Below are 15526 nucleotides of genomic sequence, written 5' to 3' on the forward strand. Positions count from 1 at the left end.
TCTTTATCTCTAGCATCAACAAAATAATGAGTTTCAAATGTATGTTTTTACAAACTTGATGCTGTAAAATGTCACAGAAACCCAAAAGTGACCGTAGCAGCATCGCTAACGGTCAAATCCCCGGCTGCACTTTATTTGTTTGTTTCTTCACGGTTCGCCTGCTGTTCAGCTGCTGACAGTTTGCTGCAGAGACACTTCCAGTGTTTTAATAATAAGGGAGCGCCGTGGGGTGTTTTTGACAGCTGACGTACCCGGACTAGGCCTGGTGTAGATTCGTGCTCTCAGAGTGCTTTCAAGCTCATGAATAAAGATGAAAGGAGGCATTTGAAAAAGATACTCTGCTTTTCCATTAAACTTGCTCTCCTCCGCTTCAGGGAGTGTATTGAGTGCCGGCTTTTCGACTCAGGACGGCTCGCAGACAACCAGACCTGCCAGCGCCTGTGCAAGGATGAAATCATCACTGTGGAGACCCTCGGTGAGCTCACACACGCACACACACACACACACACACACACACACACTCAGACCAGCTGGTTGGCAGAGACCAGTATACACACCAGTGGCATCTGCGACAGTCTCGCTTTGCACTTCACACACGTCTTCCACTGTCACTATTTACTTGACTTTTAACATACAATAAGCATGTTGTTACGGTGGGTCAGTAGATCAGTTAACACGTCTGATGTGACGCAAACTAACACAACAGCCCAACACCATGCTGCCAGCCCAACAACAGCCATATTTTAATATATATATATTAATAAGAGGGAGTGAAATTAGAAATGGCTAATATGTTTGATTTTAGCAAATATGTTGTGAACTGTAGAAAATGTTGTTAATATATTGAATTAAAATCTGCTGTGTACAGTATAGACAGTGGTGTAAATATGAACAGTATGATGAATCACTTTGGACAAAAGCATCTAGCGAATAGATGTAATATAATGTTTCCCAGGCAGAATCGCACAAAGCAGCAAATCCCACGAGCAAGATGTGAAAGTGCTTAATGAGAAGCCGAGCTTTGTCAAACTGTTGTGAACAGAAACCATGTCCTGTCCATGTCCTCCATACGCAGCTCTCTGTGTGTTGATTGGGGCTTCGCAGCTCCACATCTTTTCTTGTTTAACACCTCGCTCACCTCCCGTGGTTCGATAATGAAAGCACACCCAGGGAGAGCCGGTTGCGTCTTGCGTCCCGATGTTTTTGGTGTTATGCGGCAGGTGTCATTCTGAGCCTCTCGCAGCTCCACAGCCAGCATCGACTCCAGTACAAACCCCCCTCGTGTGGTTTCAAAGAGCTCAAGTACAAAGTCCCTCCATGCTTCTTCTCTATCGGCAGAATCCACCCACTAAACAAACAGGCAGGAAGGTGGAGTTTATAACTCGCTATGACTGCAATGGAGTGCTTCTCTCTGCTTTGTTTTTTTACATCCCTCACAGCCTGGAGGCAAATAGTCCGGAGATGTTAAGGAATGCATTACTAAGCGCACAGTGATTTATGGTCTTTGTGGCACCGTGATGCTGCAGAGCAGAGCGAGGGTTGTGTGTTCAGTTACAGAGATTATTATTAAGACAGATCCATATTGGCCCAGCGTGGCCCTGACCCAGATCCGACAGGGTTTCGCAGCGTTCCCCCCGCTAGCTCAGCCATCTGACTGGCCTTAATGGACTCCACATGTTCATTCCAGATACTTCGTGCATGAAATAGAGGAGGGCGGGGCTGATGGGGAGAGGGTGGACCGGGGCAGCATGACCTCACTCTCTCCCGTGTGAGCTTTTTTGGATGATGAAGATTGACTGGAAAGCGAGGGCACGCACAATATCGTTTATAGCGTCTCACTTGTGATTTCACAGCAGAGAAATTCCGTCTATGTGGTGATTTTTCCCTCAGTGTCAGATTCCTCTTCAGTGTTACCTCACCTTCTCCTCCCTTCGTCTCTCTCTCTTTGGTCCTGAATCTGAAGACAAACCTCGATGGATAACAATGATGTAATACGACAATAATTCCTTCATAACTCCGGTAGACAGTGAGCTCATGCTGAATGAAGAATCAACCGAACTGATCTTTTTTTGATTCGAAGAATATTTTCCCTAAATGAAAGTAAAGAAGCTTAAAGTGGATAAAAAACAAGTCAATAAAAGTTAATTTTAATCAAGTAACTCATTGTTTTGTCCATGTTCTTTTACATCCTTCTGTGATTAATGTATGTAAAACAATTTAAAGACGATCGTAACTGATCCAACGTGAGCTCGATACAAACGTCTCCTCGGCGTTTCTTTCTGTGACTGATTGAAGTGTTTCTCTGCTTTCCCTTCCAGACACGGAGGACCCCGGCGCTGTGCTTTGTCTGTACAAGACAGACAACGATTGTGTCATGAAGTTCACGTATTCTGAGCACGCCAGCGGGCAATCCATCCTCACAGCTCTAAAAGAGCCAGGTCAGTGCCCCACAACAACTAATTACGTATTCTCTCCTGGTGTTAACCTGCTGAGATCTGAGTGCCGTTGGGTTGTATTTATGGTGCAATGAATTACATGAAACGCTGATGCATTTGATGATTAAGTGCAAACTTAAAGGCGCAATGAGTTGCACAAAGAACAATAGATATTAATGCAAGAACCAGTCATACAAACGGTTTCGTTCTTAAGCGGCTTGTACGAGTGATTTAGGAGAACTTGCGACATTCACCAAATTTCTCGTATTTCAAATCTTCTCTTATGGAACGAACAAGTGTGTGGTCCGAACCTGTCGTAGGAGTCATGTGACGTTAGACGTAACACACGGCTGACGTTCATGTTTACTCCGGTCATTTACACAGTTAGCGGAAGTTGTGAGCGTTTGCTGAATCTGACGAGTCCGAGAAAGTTAATATAAAAATATACCAAAATATAAATAATCCCTCTGTCATAATTTAAGACCGTCTAGAAGTGTGAGGTGGTGTCTGTGTCGCCCTCTGCTTGGTTTTACTTACTTTACCGTGTTTGGGCGTCAACCTCTATAAAAACGTAGCAACAAGTGCCATCTTAAGAAAGAGGAAGTTACAAAAATGGTGGACACGGCGTGAAAATAAAAGCAAATATTGCAACAAAGCTGGTTCCAAAACGAGAGCGGTGAGCACCCTAAATCTTAAATACAAACTGCAAACCCTACTCCTTCTACCTTTCATTAACTGTCTTAACTAAGCGAGGGACTTTTAGATTAGCCTCCATTACAGGATTCCACACACAAAACACCATTAAAGGATATTCGTGGCTTGTTTTTGTTGCTTTGACCATCATTCCTTTCGGTGATGCTGACATTGTTCTCACCAGTGATTCGATCTGAATCTAACTTGGTCTCTTCCTGATTCAGAGTGCGGCGGTGGACCGGACGCTCTGATGGTGCTGCTCGCCGTGGTCGGCAGCATCCTGCTGGTGGGAGTGGTGCTGCTCGCCGTCTGGAAGCTGGTGATCACAGTTCATGACCGGAGAGAGTTTGCACACTTCCAGAACGCACGCTCACGAGCCCGATACGAGATGGTAAGCACTTTGCTCAGTAGGCTAATCGCACTTCATTTTCACAGCTGACGGGCAGAACTTGCACTGTACTGTGATCTTCCCCTTCTCTGCTTTACATACAAAAAAAGCGGCAAAATGTCCACCGTTGGACGCCATTGTGTCGTAGAGGGTTGTAATAACAAAAAAGTATTCTGACATTGTAATCCTGCCAATAATCCCCTCTTCATCTGTAATCCGATTACGTCCTTTTTGTAACCAAATACCTTTTTTTGTATCCTAACTGCACAACGCTGTTTCATGTGTTCCCTTACTGATCAGAACTCTTACTTGGAGTTCAAATCTCTCATTTTGTGACTTTCTGTTTTGTTTCTCTCTCACACGCCTCCAGGCCTCCAACCCTCTGTACAAGCAGCCCGTGTCTACACATTTCGTAGAAACAGATTTCAACATGTATGAGAAGTCCTTCAACGGAGGGGTCCACTGATCCCTCAGCACGGGGCGCGGCAGGACCGGTCCGACGAACAGATCCCTGCAGGACGGAGGCGGACTGAACACACTCGATTCACACCTGATAAAAGAAGTGAAATGAACTAGACTGTGTCCGATGAGGGGGGGTGGTCTGTGGCCTTTTTTTTTTTTTTTTATCTTTACGCAGGAGACTCACGCCGACCACAGAGATGATGTGACTTCTTCTTTTCTTCATCTGTGTGTTTTTCACAGTCGGTGGAAGAAGGAAGCGTGAACTCCTCGGTCGTGTTTAGAGAGAGAGAGAGAGAGAGAGAGAGTAGAGTTAGCGGTGAGTTTGTCTGCAGTTACACAAAATAAACAAACTCTCTCCAGCCACATAAAACCACCATTCAATCTTTGCACAGAGCAGGCAGGACATTGGCTTATATTTGTATATTTTCATAAACACTAAAAATGCCTCTTTTTTTTTTGTGTGTGTAAACTTTGCAGCCAATAGGATCATTTCAAATGCACAGGATTATTAAAAAGCACATATTTCTGACGGTGGCTGAGATGACGTTGTGGTACTACTAACATTTACTAAGCAATAGACTTCTTACCCTCATTTTGCACAGAGAATATTAAGAGGCAAGTAAAGAATCACATTTTCGTGTGTGTGTGTGTGTGTGTGTGTGTGTGTGTGTGTGTGTGTGTGTGTGTGTGTGTGTGTGTGTGTGTGTGTGTGTGTGTGTGTGTGTGTGTGTGTGTGTGTGTGTGTGTGTGTGTGTGTGTGTGTGTGTGTGTGTGTGTGTGTGTGTGTGTGTGCTCCAGTTGCACTCCCTTCTGTTAATCTGAATTGTAGGATTTCCAACTCACCTCCCAGCCTTTGAACACTTAAAGTGAGGCTGGTGTTTCTCTATATTTGTCTTTTTTGTTGGCAAATCCAAAGAGCAAAACCAACAACGTGGTAGTCCCTCAGTTCTTTCAGTTGTCTGCGGCGCTCAGACCCAAACTCATTTGTTCCGACTGAAGACGTGAATCTCTAAAAGTTCTCTATATTGAATGCTGCATGGATGTAGGCCAAACATCTGAAGATGTCACCGTGGGCATTAGGAAATAGTGACAGACAATTTTATTTTTGGTACTATTATCAGACATTTTGTTGACCAAACGATTAATGGAGAAAACAATAGGTAGATTAATCTATAAAGAAAATAATAAATACTTGCAGTGCAACAGTGTGGCTCATTGATGCGTCTCTAATGGAGCTACATCAGGCTCTGAATACAAAGACAATTCTTGATAGTTGTTTAGGATCATTGTTGGTTTTGGTCTTTGCGTTGGATTGAAACAAATACACACATATATGAATAAAAAATATCACCAGCCTCTGAACGCTTAACACCTCACAATCTGGACTGCCTTAAAGCGTCCTCGTGTGGTGGTAGATTTGTAGAGTAGATCTCCTCTAACTTGAAATAGAAAAACGTGCAGTACTGTGAGTTGATGTGGATTTGGGCATACAGTACAGTGTAAAGGAGTTTGGGCATAGAGTACAGTGTAAAGGAGTTTGGGCATAGAGTACAGTGTAAAGGAGTTTGGGCATAGAGTACAGTGTAAAGGAGTTTGGGCATACAGTACAGTGTAAAGGAGTTTGGGCATACAGTACAGTGTAAAGGAGTTTGGGCATACAGTACAGTGTAAAGGAGTTTGGGCATACAGTACAGTGTAAAGTCCCTGTGAGGCTGAGTCCACCCTGCCTGCACTGGGAGTGGGTGGAAAACTTTGAGGAAAAACCTCAAAGGAGAGCGTCCAGAGTCATAAATCTACCGTCACTGTTCCCACAGTGAGACATGAGGTCTGAACTGTCGCAGGGAATTCTGGCAGTGAGACATGTTCGAGGGGGTCGGGCGAGAAAGAAGATGCGACGCTCTTACAGTAAAAGTGGCAGGGACTTGGAGTTTGTATGTGTGTGTGTGTGTGTGTGTTTGAGTGCAAAGAGTGTGTGTAAATAATATAACGAGGGTATGTATGTACATATGGTGCCAAATGAAATGAAAATGTTTTGAACCGGCTCAGCTGTGCGTCTCGGCACAGTTTACTAAAACTCACCCACCCACCTTTTTCTGCTCAAAACATAGATCTTTAGGTCTTCTTCCTGTACAGGCGTGAGCGTTTTCACATGGATGAACAGACTCACACCACTACATCTTTATGTAATACTGCACAGAGCGAGAACAATAAATCAGCTTGTGTCAAAAAAGCCGGCGGGTCTGTTGTGTTTGGCTCAGTCGTACGTTACATATCAGAGGCTGCGTTAGGAAGAGCGCCATCAATCTGTGGTCTAATTTTAAACATCGCACATAACTCAGCCTGTGTGTCTGCACCCTTCAAAGTTTCGTGAAACATCTGTTTAGCCCCTCTAGCCGTGCTGGCTAATGTTTGATGTGTGATCACACAGACAGGGAGGCCGGTCTGATGTGTCCTCTGATGCTGTAATTTAAGTTTTTACAGAACAGCCCTTTAATAACGTATTCGGTCGCTTACTTAGAATTATTATCTTCAGGGCTTAACACTAGCTTTTGAAAGTGGCTTCAGCTTTTGGTTGACATTTTTAGTCTCCATCTATTTTGAGTAATGAAGATGCAGTTACACGTCGGCTTAATAATACAAATGTGACGAGAAGTGATTTGTCACAAAGTGATTTGTGACAAGAAAAAAAGCTTTGGTGTGGCACTCGAACGACATCCCTCAAACAACTCAAACAACTTGTTTCACCATTGTCTCCAAATCAGATGCATCTACAGCGACAATATATTCAATATTCAAGTGTCACTAATGTAACAAATATTTAAATGAAAATGTGTACACAAAGGTTTACATGTGTACAGAGAACTGAGTACACATTTAGAGATCCTCGTTCACATTCAGGAATCTGTGCATGCATCTGTATACACAGTATGGATGTGGATTGAGATACAGTTTCACAACTCTACACACACATGTTCATATAATATAACCTGTCTGCATATACCTCCAAATTGCATGTTCTAATGTCGGTTGTTGAGGACATTTCTGGTCGTCTAAAACTCGTTGGAAAACCCAGAAACACAAAAGTTCAAGATGAAAACCAAAGTTGTGAGGCCGTCTCGTGTAAGGCAGGAGGGAACTATAGCTGTGATGTGGAACAAGTCAATGTTTGTTCAGTTATTCCTGCTTGAGGTGAGCTCATAAATCTCTGCTTTCGGGTTGGTTTCCTCCCCCCCCCCCCCCCCCCCCCTTCCTCATGCTGACTGGGTCTTCTGCCAGCACACTCACATGCTTGTAAAGTCCCAGAGCTCAGGTTCTATCTGGCTGTGGGAGGGAGGGAAATAAACAGAATAAACAGAATCAATGTCCTAATTATCTGCTGATGGAAAATTGATTTTTGAGAGCGTAAATGCTTTTCTCTGCTGAGTATACATTTGTTATATTTAAGATAACCGGACTTTTCAATGCGATTAACTGCACACAGCATCAAATATTTACATTTTTTTGTGCAATTACGTCTCTTTTATCTGAGACACTCCCACAAACTTTTCCAGCATTTTCGGGAATTCTCTAAAATCGCCTTTTCTGCCTTTTACAGAGGTTTTCTATATGTTCAGTAAAGTGTTGTTCTGCATCGTTAAACCACAATGGACGGTCACATCTGATCCTTTACATTTGTGACAAATGGATTGGTAATGATTGCAAGACCCAGACTGAAATATCTCAACATCTACGGGATGGATTGCCACCATATTTTGTGCAGACATCCTTGTGCCGAGAGGATGAATCCTACTGACTTTGGTGACCCTCTGACTTTTCATCTTGTGCCGTCATCAGCTCATATTTTACTTACTGGCATTCCCATCAGCTTCAGCCGTACTTTTAAGTTTATTGGTAATCAGGAAATATCAGCACGCTAACATGCTAAATTAAAATGGTTAACAATAGACCTGCTAAACCTCAGCATGTTAACACTCATTGTAACGCTAATGTTATTGTTTATCTCACATCACCTCTGAGCCTAAATACAGGCTCACAGAGCTGCGAGCATGGCTGGAGCCTTGTTACAAGAACATGTGCGTGCGCTTGTTTCTTCCTGTGTATTCTGTATTTAATGTACACATAGATGATGTCACACTTCCTCGGCTCACACTTCACACCCGTCTGAGAAAAGCTTCTCCGCTGTAGAAACTATCTCTGACTTTTGAAAATGAATCTGTTCCTTTTATTTGTCGCCGTTCCTGTTTTAAAAAGCAATTCCCTTCTACCATCCTTCCGCTTTATTTCCTCAACACAGCATCTTTCCATTCTTCTCAGCCTTCTTCTCAGGTTCTTCTCAGCCTGAAAGCTCTGCCACTTAGAGGAATTGAAAATGAAGCTACACCTCGCCACGGATCGGCAACACTGACAGCTTTGTGCTGAGCAGTGGAGAAGGCCTTCAAATATTTACAAATGTGGCTAATATTAGCTTAGCTTCTTAGCTGTAGCAGCAAAACCTCTTGAGTGTGTTGAAGGGAAAAAGGTTTTGTTTTGTTAAGAATTAAAAATTGTATTTCTTTTTCTTTCAAAATGTACGTTGCACATTAAGCAAAAGTTTAAATATTACGGTAAAATGCTCCTTTACAATTTAAAGTCTGTTACATTTTTACTTAAAGTCTGTAGGATTTATAAGCAGAAATGGAATATAATTAAATCAAAATGATGTTTTCATTAGTCTTTATGACCTGAAACTAAGAATTGTGTATACAGGGAGCGGGTCCTCTTCACAGAGTCCGCCATGTTGCACCGCCATGTTTCTACAGTAGCCCAGCAAGGACAAACACTGGCTCTAGAGAGAGCCGTTCATGTTTTTACGTTACATGAAGGCCACCGTAGTTCTCTGACACGCTTGGAAAGGGAGGAGTGAGCGGATGGATGGTCAGTTGGTTGTAATCTGCATTCTCACCACTAGATGCCACTAAATCCTACACACTGTCCCTTTAAGTAGAGTCACTCGAATTAAAAGTGCCCTCTTACGTTTCCTCGTAAACAAACAAAAGTTACGTGCAGAAATGTAAGGTGACAGATATTAGGGGAAAGAAGAAGGATGACAAAGATCTGGGATTATGTGGCAACTTTTTAAAATCAAATTTATCAAACAGTCCTCCTGAATGAAGCGCATTTTACAGCAAGAGCGGGTGTCCGCATCCCTCCACATGGGGAGGAGGAAAAGCAGCATTAACCTCTTTATGATGTAAATGCTTGGTGTAAACTGGGGTTTAGTTCCCAGGTCTGAAAGCCGAGACGATTCGGGGGATTTTCACATGAACCCCAGCGAGTGAGACAAGCGGCCCACCCGTCCTCGAGCTTCCACGAACACAACTCTGATGTGCTCTGACCTCGCAAGCGACACGTTCGGGCTTGACAAAAGCTCTGTGAACCGTGTTGAATAACACTGTCAGAAAGTCACAATGTTTTCACCTCTGACCTCTGGGGGTTCAGCTTTTGAGGCCTTGGGGGGACAATGGGATTGGGCCTGAGACTTGTTGGAACAGGATGTACCCTTTGTTGTCAAATGAACGAGAGCTTCTTTGCCAGAAACGGTATGATGTCTCCCTCTAGAGGCATCAAGAGTGCTTCACATGTCTCATCTGTACTTTGTAAACTATGTTCCAATAACATCGTCTGCGTTACTGACACACACACTGTAATCTAAATCCAGGAATCTCCCTACACATTTCATACAACTTTTTTTTTGTTTGTTATTTGGAAGACGATATGAATGAGCTGCTGCATTCACTTTAATAGTAAAACAAAGTGCGGTTGACTTTGTCCTGTCGGGCCTTTGATACACACGAACACAGCAAAGTGTGGACATGAACGGTGATGTTTTGAGGTGTAAATGTGACGGAGCAACGGATGCTAACGGACAGAAGCAAAACCAGAAAATCACACAATTTTACAAGTCGACATAATGCATTTAAGTGATAATCTCGGGAGCTGAGCTGAAACGAGAAACCATCTCTAAAAATATCAAAAGTATATTTACTCAAATACTGGACTCAAGTACAATTTATGAGATGCTTGTAATGTACTTGTATTTTGTGCTCTTTATACTTCTTTACATTTCTGATGGAAAAATTGTGCTTTTTACTCCACGATGTTTATTTGACAGACGGACTCAACAGATTAAGATTCAAAATTAAGACAAATGATAAGTTTAATAAACTTTTACTTAAAGTTACTGTTTAACTGGTTATGAAACAATCTCTCTGAGACTGAAACCTTTATATGACCTACATGTGTAAACGAGACCATCAGCGTCTAGATTGTCTATTTCTATAGAGTTATCCTTAAAGCTGTAGGTTTGAATGAAGGACTTTTACTTTTTATTGTCTTTATTGTGACATTGTTGTATTCATACTTTTATAAAGGATCTTTGTATTTTATGTTTAATCTGTGAACACCAGGAGGCGCCAGCACTTCATCTCTGGCTGACTGGAGTGATGGTAATAGTGGCAGTAGGTGATCTTGATGGAAGTCCCAGTGAAGCCTTTACTGTAACACTGGATTCTGCATACATGTAGTCATCCACCACTCTCTCTGCTGACTCCTGAGCGCTACGCAACCAAAGCAGAAGGTGTTTCTTTTGTTTTAAGGGCAATTCCTGAGACGGTATGTTGCTTCCTCAAAAGAGAAACCTTCAGAAAGGTTCATTAATTATCTCAATATTGATCAATTATAATCCAAAATGACTTGTTGGTGGAGGAAGATGTGTTCAGATCTTTTACTTGAGTAAAAGGACACGACAGTGTAGAAATACTCTGTTACAAGTACAAGTCATAAAGTATTAGCATTAAAATACACTTCAAATACAAACAGTAAAAGTACTTATGCAGAATGGCCCATTTCACAATCATATGTTATATTACAGGAATATGTTTATTGATGCATTGTGTTCATAACTTTAATGCTGCAGCTGGTAAAGTTTGAGCTCATTTTAATGTATTTACTGCATCTTAATCTGTAACCATGTATTGTAATTATTAGTTGAATATATTTATTAATCTAAATCTGCAAAGTCACTAAATGTATTTGACATCTTAGTTATTAGTTGAGTAAAAAGTACAATCTTTGCCTCAGATGTATTAGAGTAGAAGTATAAAGTACCATAAAACTATATAATAATGATACAAGTACCTCATAATTGTACTTAAGTGCAGTACTTGAGTAAATGTACTTCCACCACTGGTATTCAGTACATTGCACAATACAATCAATGAGTCACTGTTGAACTCATTTGCCTCCAAGTACAGTAAGAGTCAAACATTTACAAACACGACAAACACAGAGAAGAAGAAGAAGTAGTTTTGTGTGCATTGAGACGTCCATTAAAGGGCTCTGATCATTGTCTCAATCAGCTTCAGGAGTGATACATGAACACAGAATAATCTCTAAAAGCAGTCTCTGTCGTCTCATAGTTCACATAGTTCAATCAGAATCTGATTAAACCACATCCACACAGTGCAACGTTTTGAGTATTAAACTCTTAATAAATGTTGCCAAAACACATTTTCTTCCAAACTCAAACTCGCTTTAATATTACAGAGAAAGATTTTTAAAGTTTTCAATGATTTTAATTGGAGCTATGGGCCCTCGCCCAAACCATAAAAAGCTGCCCCGGATGATGACATCATTAGTTCGTTGGAGTTAAAACTATTGGACGGATGGCCGTGACATTTTGAAACAGACGGTCATGATCGTCACAGGATGAACTTGTTGAACTGGTCATGTGACACAAGAAACAGTCAGCAACTGCATATGTCATTACAAATGTATTTATGATTTATGCAAGATGAACGACGTAAACACACACGTTGCGCACAGATGAACAGCAGTATTTACCAGATTTTATTTGGGATATATATATATATATATATATATATATATATATATATATACATATATACATACATTATTGTTATTCTCCAATGATGCAGCTTGTAAAGGCGGAGCTTGTTTTAATAACTCTACATACTGCTGGGTATCCTGTGACTTTCCTGCAGGATCAATAAAGTTCTTTATCCATAATAATACGTCCAAATGTATTTATTGTTAATATTTAGTATTATTAATCTGAATCTGCAGAGTAACAAGTACATAAAGTCGTTAGATAAGTAAAACAAACAAGATGTATTCGTTCATTATAGGGATTCTAATTATCGTTGTTTCATTAAAATGTATAAGGAATGTAATGACTTGTGAAACCTAAGACATGCACACTTTATAAGTGGATGAATGAATGAATGAAGAAGGTTGGGTTTGTGTGTGAGTGTGAGTGTGCACGGATGAGTGCATGTGTGTCATAGACCACCAGCAGCAGCTCCAGTTTGAAACATGCCAGTGCCAAGATGTTAAATCATAGAAGTCAGCGGCCTACAGCCCGAGAGAATGAAAGAAAACAGAAAACAGACCTGGAACAAAGACTCTATTATCCTCCACGTCTCTCTCTCTCTCTCTCCCCCCTCTCTCCATCCATTGTCTCCCAATCTGGGCTCGTTGCATCTGTCCTGCATGTGGAGGTCTTTCTCAGCAACGGTCAGACCGAGAGAGAGAGAGAGAGAGTCTGAACAATACAACAACCTCTGCTCCTAAAACGTGTTTGACATGTGTGCCGAGGATTTCACATCATTTCAGGGCAGTAATTATTGTTTTACCCCCAACGCTCAGGGAAACTCCAGCATTTCGTGGTTCATGCTGATGATTTCCAAATCTGGAACTTTTAACCACAAAACTAAATCATACTAAGTCTTCCTTTAAAGCTCTCTTATATGTTGTATTTTGAGAATTAAGGGAACATCTGCGTGTAGTGAAGAACTTTAAAGGCACAGCATTTCAGGGGATCTATTAGCAGAAATGGAATATAATGTTCATAAATATGTTTTCATTAGCGTTTAATCAACTGAGCCCTTCATATCTTCATAGCGAGCAGGTCGTCTTCAAAGAGTATATATATACTACAGATATTTACCTCAGGAGTTTACCAAAATGAAACAAAAAAGGGGAGAAAATATTGACATGAATTCATCGGGTGGCCAGAAACATGATTCTATGTATTGTGTAATGTAACGCCATGTTTGTTTGATGGGTAAAAAGGCAACAAAACAACTTTATAAAGAGCTAATATCTCAAATGTGTACGTGATGCGTATGTGGAACCTTTGCTATCATAATTAAGCATCAACGTCTCTTGTAGGTCCACTTTATGCCGTCTTTCCTCCAATTTCTGAACACATTTAACATGTTTTTGTTGCATTTATTACTCATGACAGACATGATGTAAAAATAATAAGAGTGCTCTTTAATTGTTGTTTAATCATGATACAGACTACTGAGTAACCGGTTTGTCTTGCTGTAGTTGTCGGACACATGGAAATGGTGATGCGTCTCCTATTAAAATGCAGCTGTAATGTACAGCCTGTCGCAATTACTGCGTCTGAGACGGACGCAGTAATTGCCAGTAATCTGACGGATTTTCCGCAAGTGGGATTGAAAGGGAGAGGCCCGCTGAGAATTAAGACGGTACAGATCATTTCCTCCCAGATCTGGAACCCATCCAGGACAATTTTACCAAGCAGTCATTGTGTGTGTGTGTGTGTGTGTGTGTGTGTGTGTGTGCGTGTGTGTGTGTGTGTGTGTGTGTGCGTGCGTGCCCTCTCACATTAACCTATGATTCTAAGGAAAAGAGATATTATGTTGCACACTGAGGTATTGCATCGTTTACGAAGGCTTTGCTCCAGAAAAAACATATTGTATCAACAAATTCAGAGTCTAAATATTTAAATGTGGTTTTTCGAAGGACTGTATTTAAAAGGCGAATGTATTTCATACATTACCTCATTGTTGGACACCAGATATACGTACTGTATACACTTCTATCAGTAACACCACAGGTCATTAACACCCATGGACACCACCCAAAGAGTTACACCATCCAGACGTTGGATATAACTTAAATACATACGAGTGTAAAACCTCAATGAAGTACACAATCGTCATATTTGGATCCCTGATAGTTGCAGGTTCGTCATTCCACTGATGTTCTTTGGTTTCAATATTTCTTTGACAAACTTTAAACCTACTTTAATTTAATTATTTTTAATTGAACTAACAAGCAGTAAAGACAACACTGTCATAAATTCCTATTTTCACCAAATTCCTTGTATGTGTAACGTACTTGGCAATAAACAGTTTCTGATTCTGACGACGTGAAGCGACATTATTATTCATTTGGAGTCATACTTCTGGCTACCTGGGTAACGTAAGTATATTTACTCTCTTTGAGCTCTGTTTTTGGTCTCCACCAACTCTTGAAAGGAATATTTGTCTCTTTAGTCTCTAAAGGCTCCACTATGCTCACCAGCTAGTCTCTCGCCGTGTCATTCTGCTGTTTGGCGCTGAGCAGGTAATGTACAGTGGCTTTAACAGAGCTGTTTGGGTACAACTACACGTTGTGGGCCATGAAAGTAAAACAAGGAGTTGAAGAATGCTGAGGAGCATTGAGTGATTCTCTGTGGGGTCGTCACCACGAGCGGCTCATTTCACATTATACATTTCATCCACTATTAACATTGATTAGAGCAGCTTATAACTAAGTAACATTATTATTTTTTAAAGTTTTATTTGACCTTCATATGAAAAGAAAAAAACACATACACACGTATTTCACATGTTTATTTGAATTATTGCTCACTAGTTGCTGTGCAACATAGTTTGAAAAGTTCACTGATCTTTTTTTATTTGAATCAACAAATAGTGCTTTGGGCCAGCCCTTGGGTTGCTGTTAAGCAACTTAGAGTATTGGTTTCCAAACTGCTGGGAACACACAGTTCCTTCCTGGCGGTGTATCTAATTATTGAAGCTGTGGGAGACGCTTAACATCTGGAAGAAAAGAAAAAAAGCCCCACATGGTGTCGTGCTCTGCTTAGTTTATTCAGCAATACCAGCCCACCAGTGTCCTGTGCTGCATCATCAATATTACAACAATAAAATCAAATGAAATGACTGCTTCAATCAAGAATCCAAAGACAGTGAACGTGAAGAAATCTGAGATAAAAGCAGCCGTTTGTTGTTCTTAAAGTTGTGTTTGTGATGCGTTACTCTATCTTACTGCGTCTCTCTCACAGCCGATCGACCGGTTCTTCCTGATGTAGTTTAACTCCTGTCTGAACCCCATCATCTGTTCCCTTTTCTACCTCTGGTTTAAAAAAGACAAAACACTATCAAAGTCTTTAAACCACTATTAAGGAAACAGCAGATTGTACGAGCTTGTCATGTCGCAAAAGTATGAAGCTGCAAACCACATGCTGTCAGCTAAATGTGCAATATTGGCAACTTCTCAAAGTACGTTACCTGCAGTACTTGAGTAAAGCAGACCCCCACCTCTGTCGGGGGGGCAGCAGCAGCAGTAGCAGCAGTAGTACGTCCTTTATAAAGCCCGCAGCAGAGGGGCAGAGGAACGAGCTCCTGGGAACATCTGGAGAGAAGAGCAGCTGCGCACTGAGACCTGCAGG

General features: G+C 41.2%; 1 protein-coding gene across 1 annotated transcript in view; it reads left to right on the forward strand.

The window, feature by feature from the left end:
- itgb5 (integrin, beta 5) overlaps positions 1-4772 on the forward strand; it is a 38687-nt gene extending 33915 nt beyond the window's left edge. The window contains exons 13-16 of the mRNA XM_076110930.1: positions 375-475; positions 2319-2438; positions 3353-3519; positions 3887-4772. Coding sequence (XP_075967045.1) covers positions 375-475; positions 2319-2438; positions 3353-3519; positions 3887-3982 — 484 coding nt within the window. The 3' untranslated portion in view covers positions 3983-4772. The remainder of the gene's footprint in view (positions 1-374; positions 476-2318; positions 2439-3352; positions 3520-3886) is intronic.
- Positions 4773-15526: the final 10754 nt, after the last annotated feature.

Source organism: Anarhichas minor, unplaced genomic scaffold, assembly GCF_050575085.1.
Source record: "Anarhichas minor isolate MPS153535 unplaced genomic scaffold, ASM5057508v1 ptg000004l, whole genome shotgun sequence".
NCBI lineage: Eukaryota > Metazoa > Chordata > Actinopteri > Perciformes > Anarhichadidae > Anarhichas > Anarhichas minor.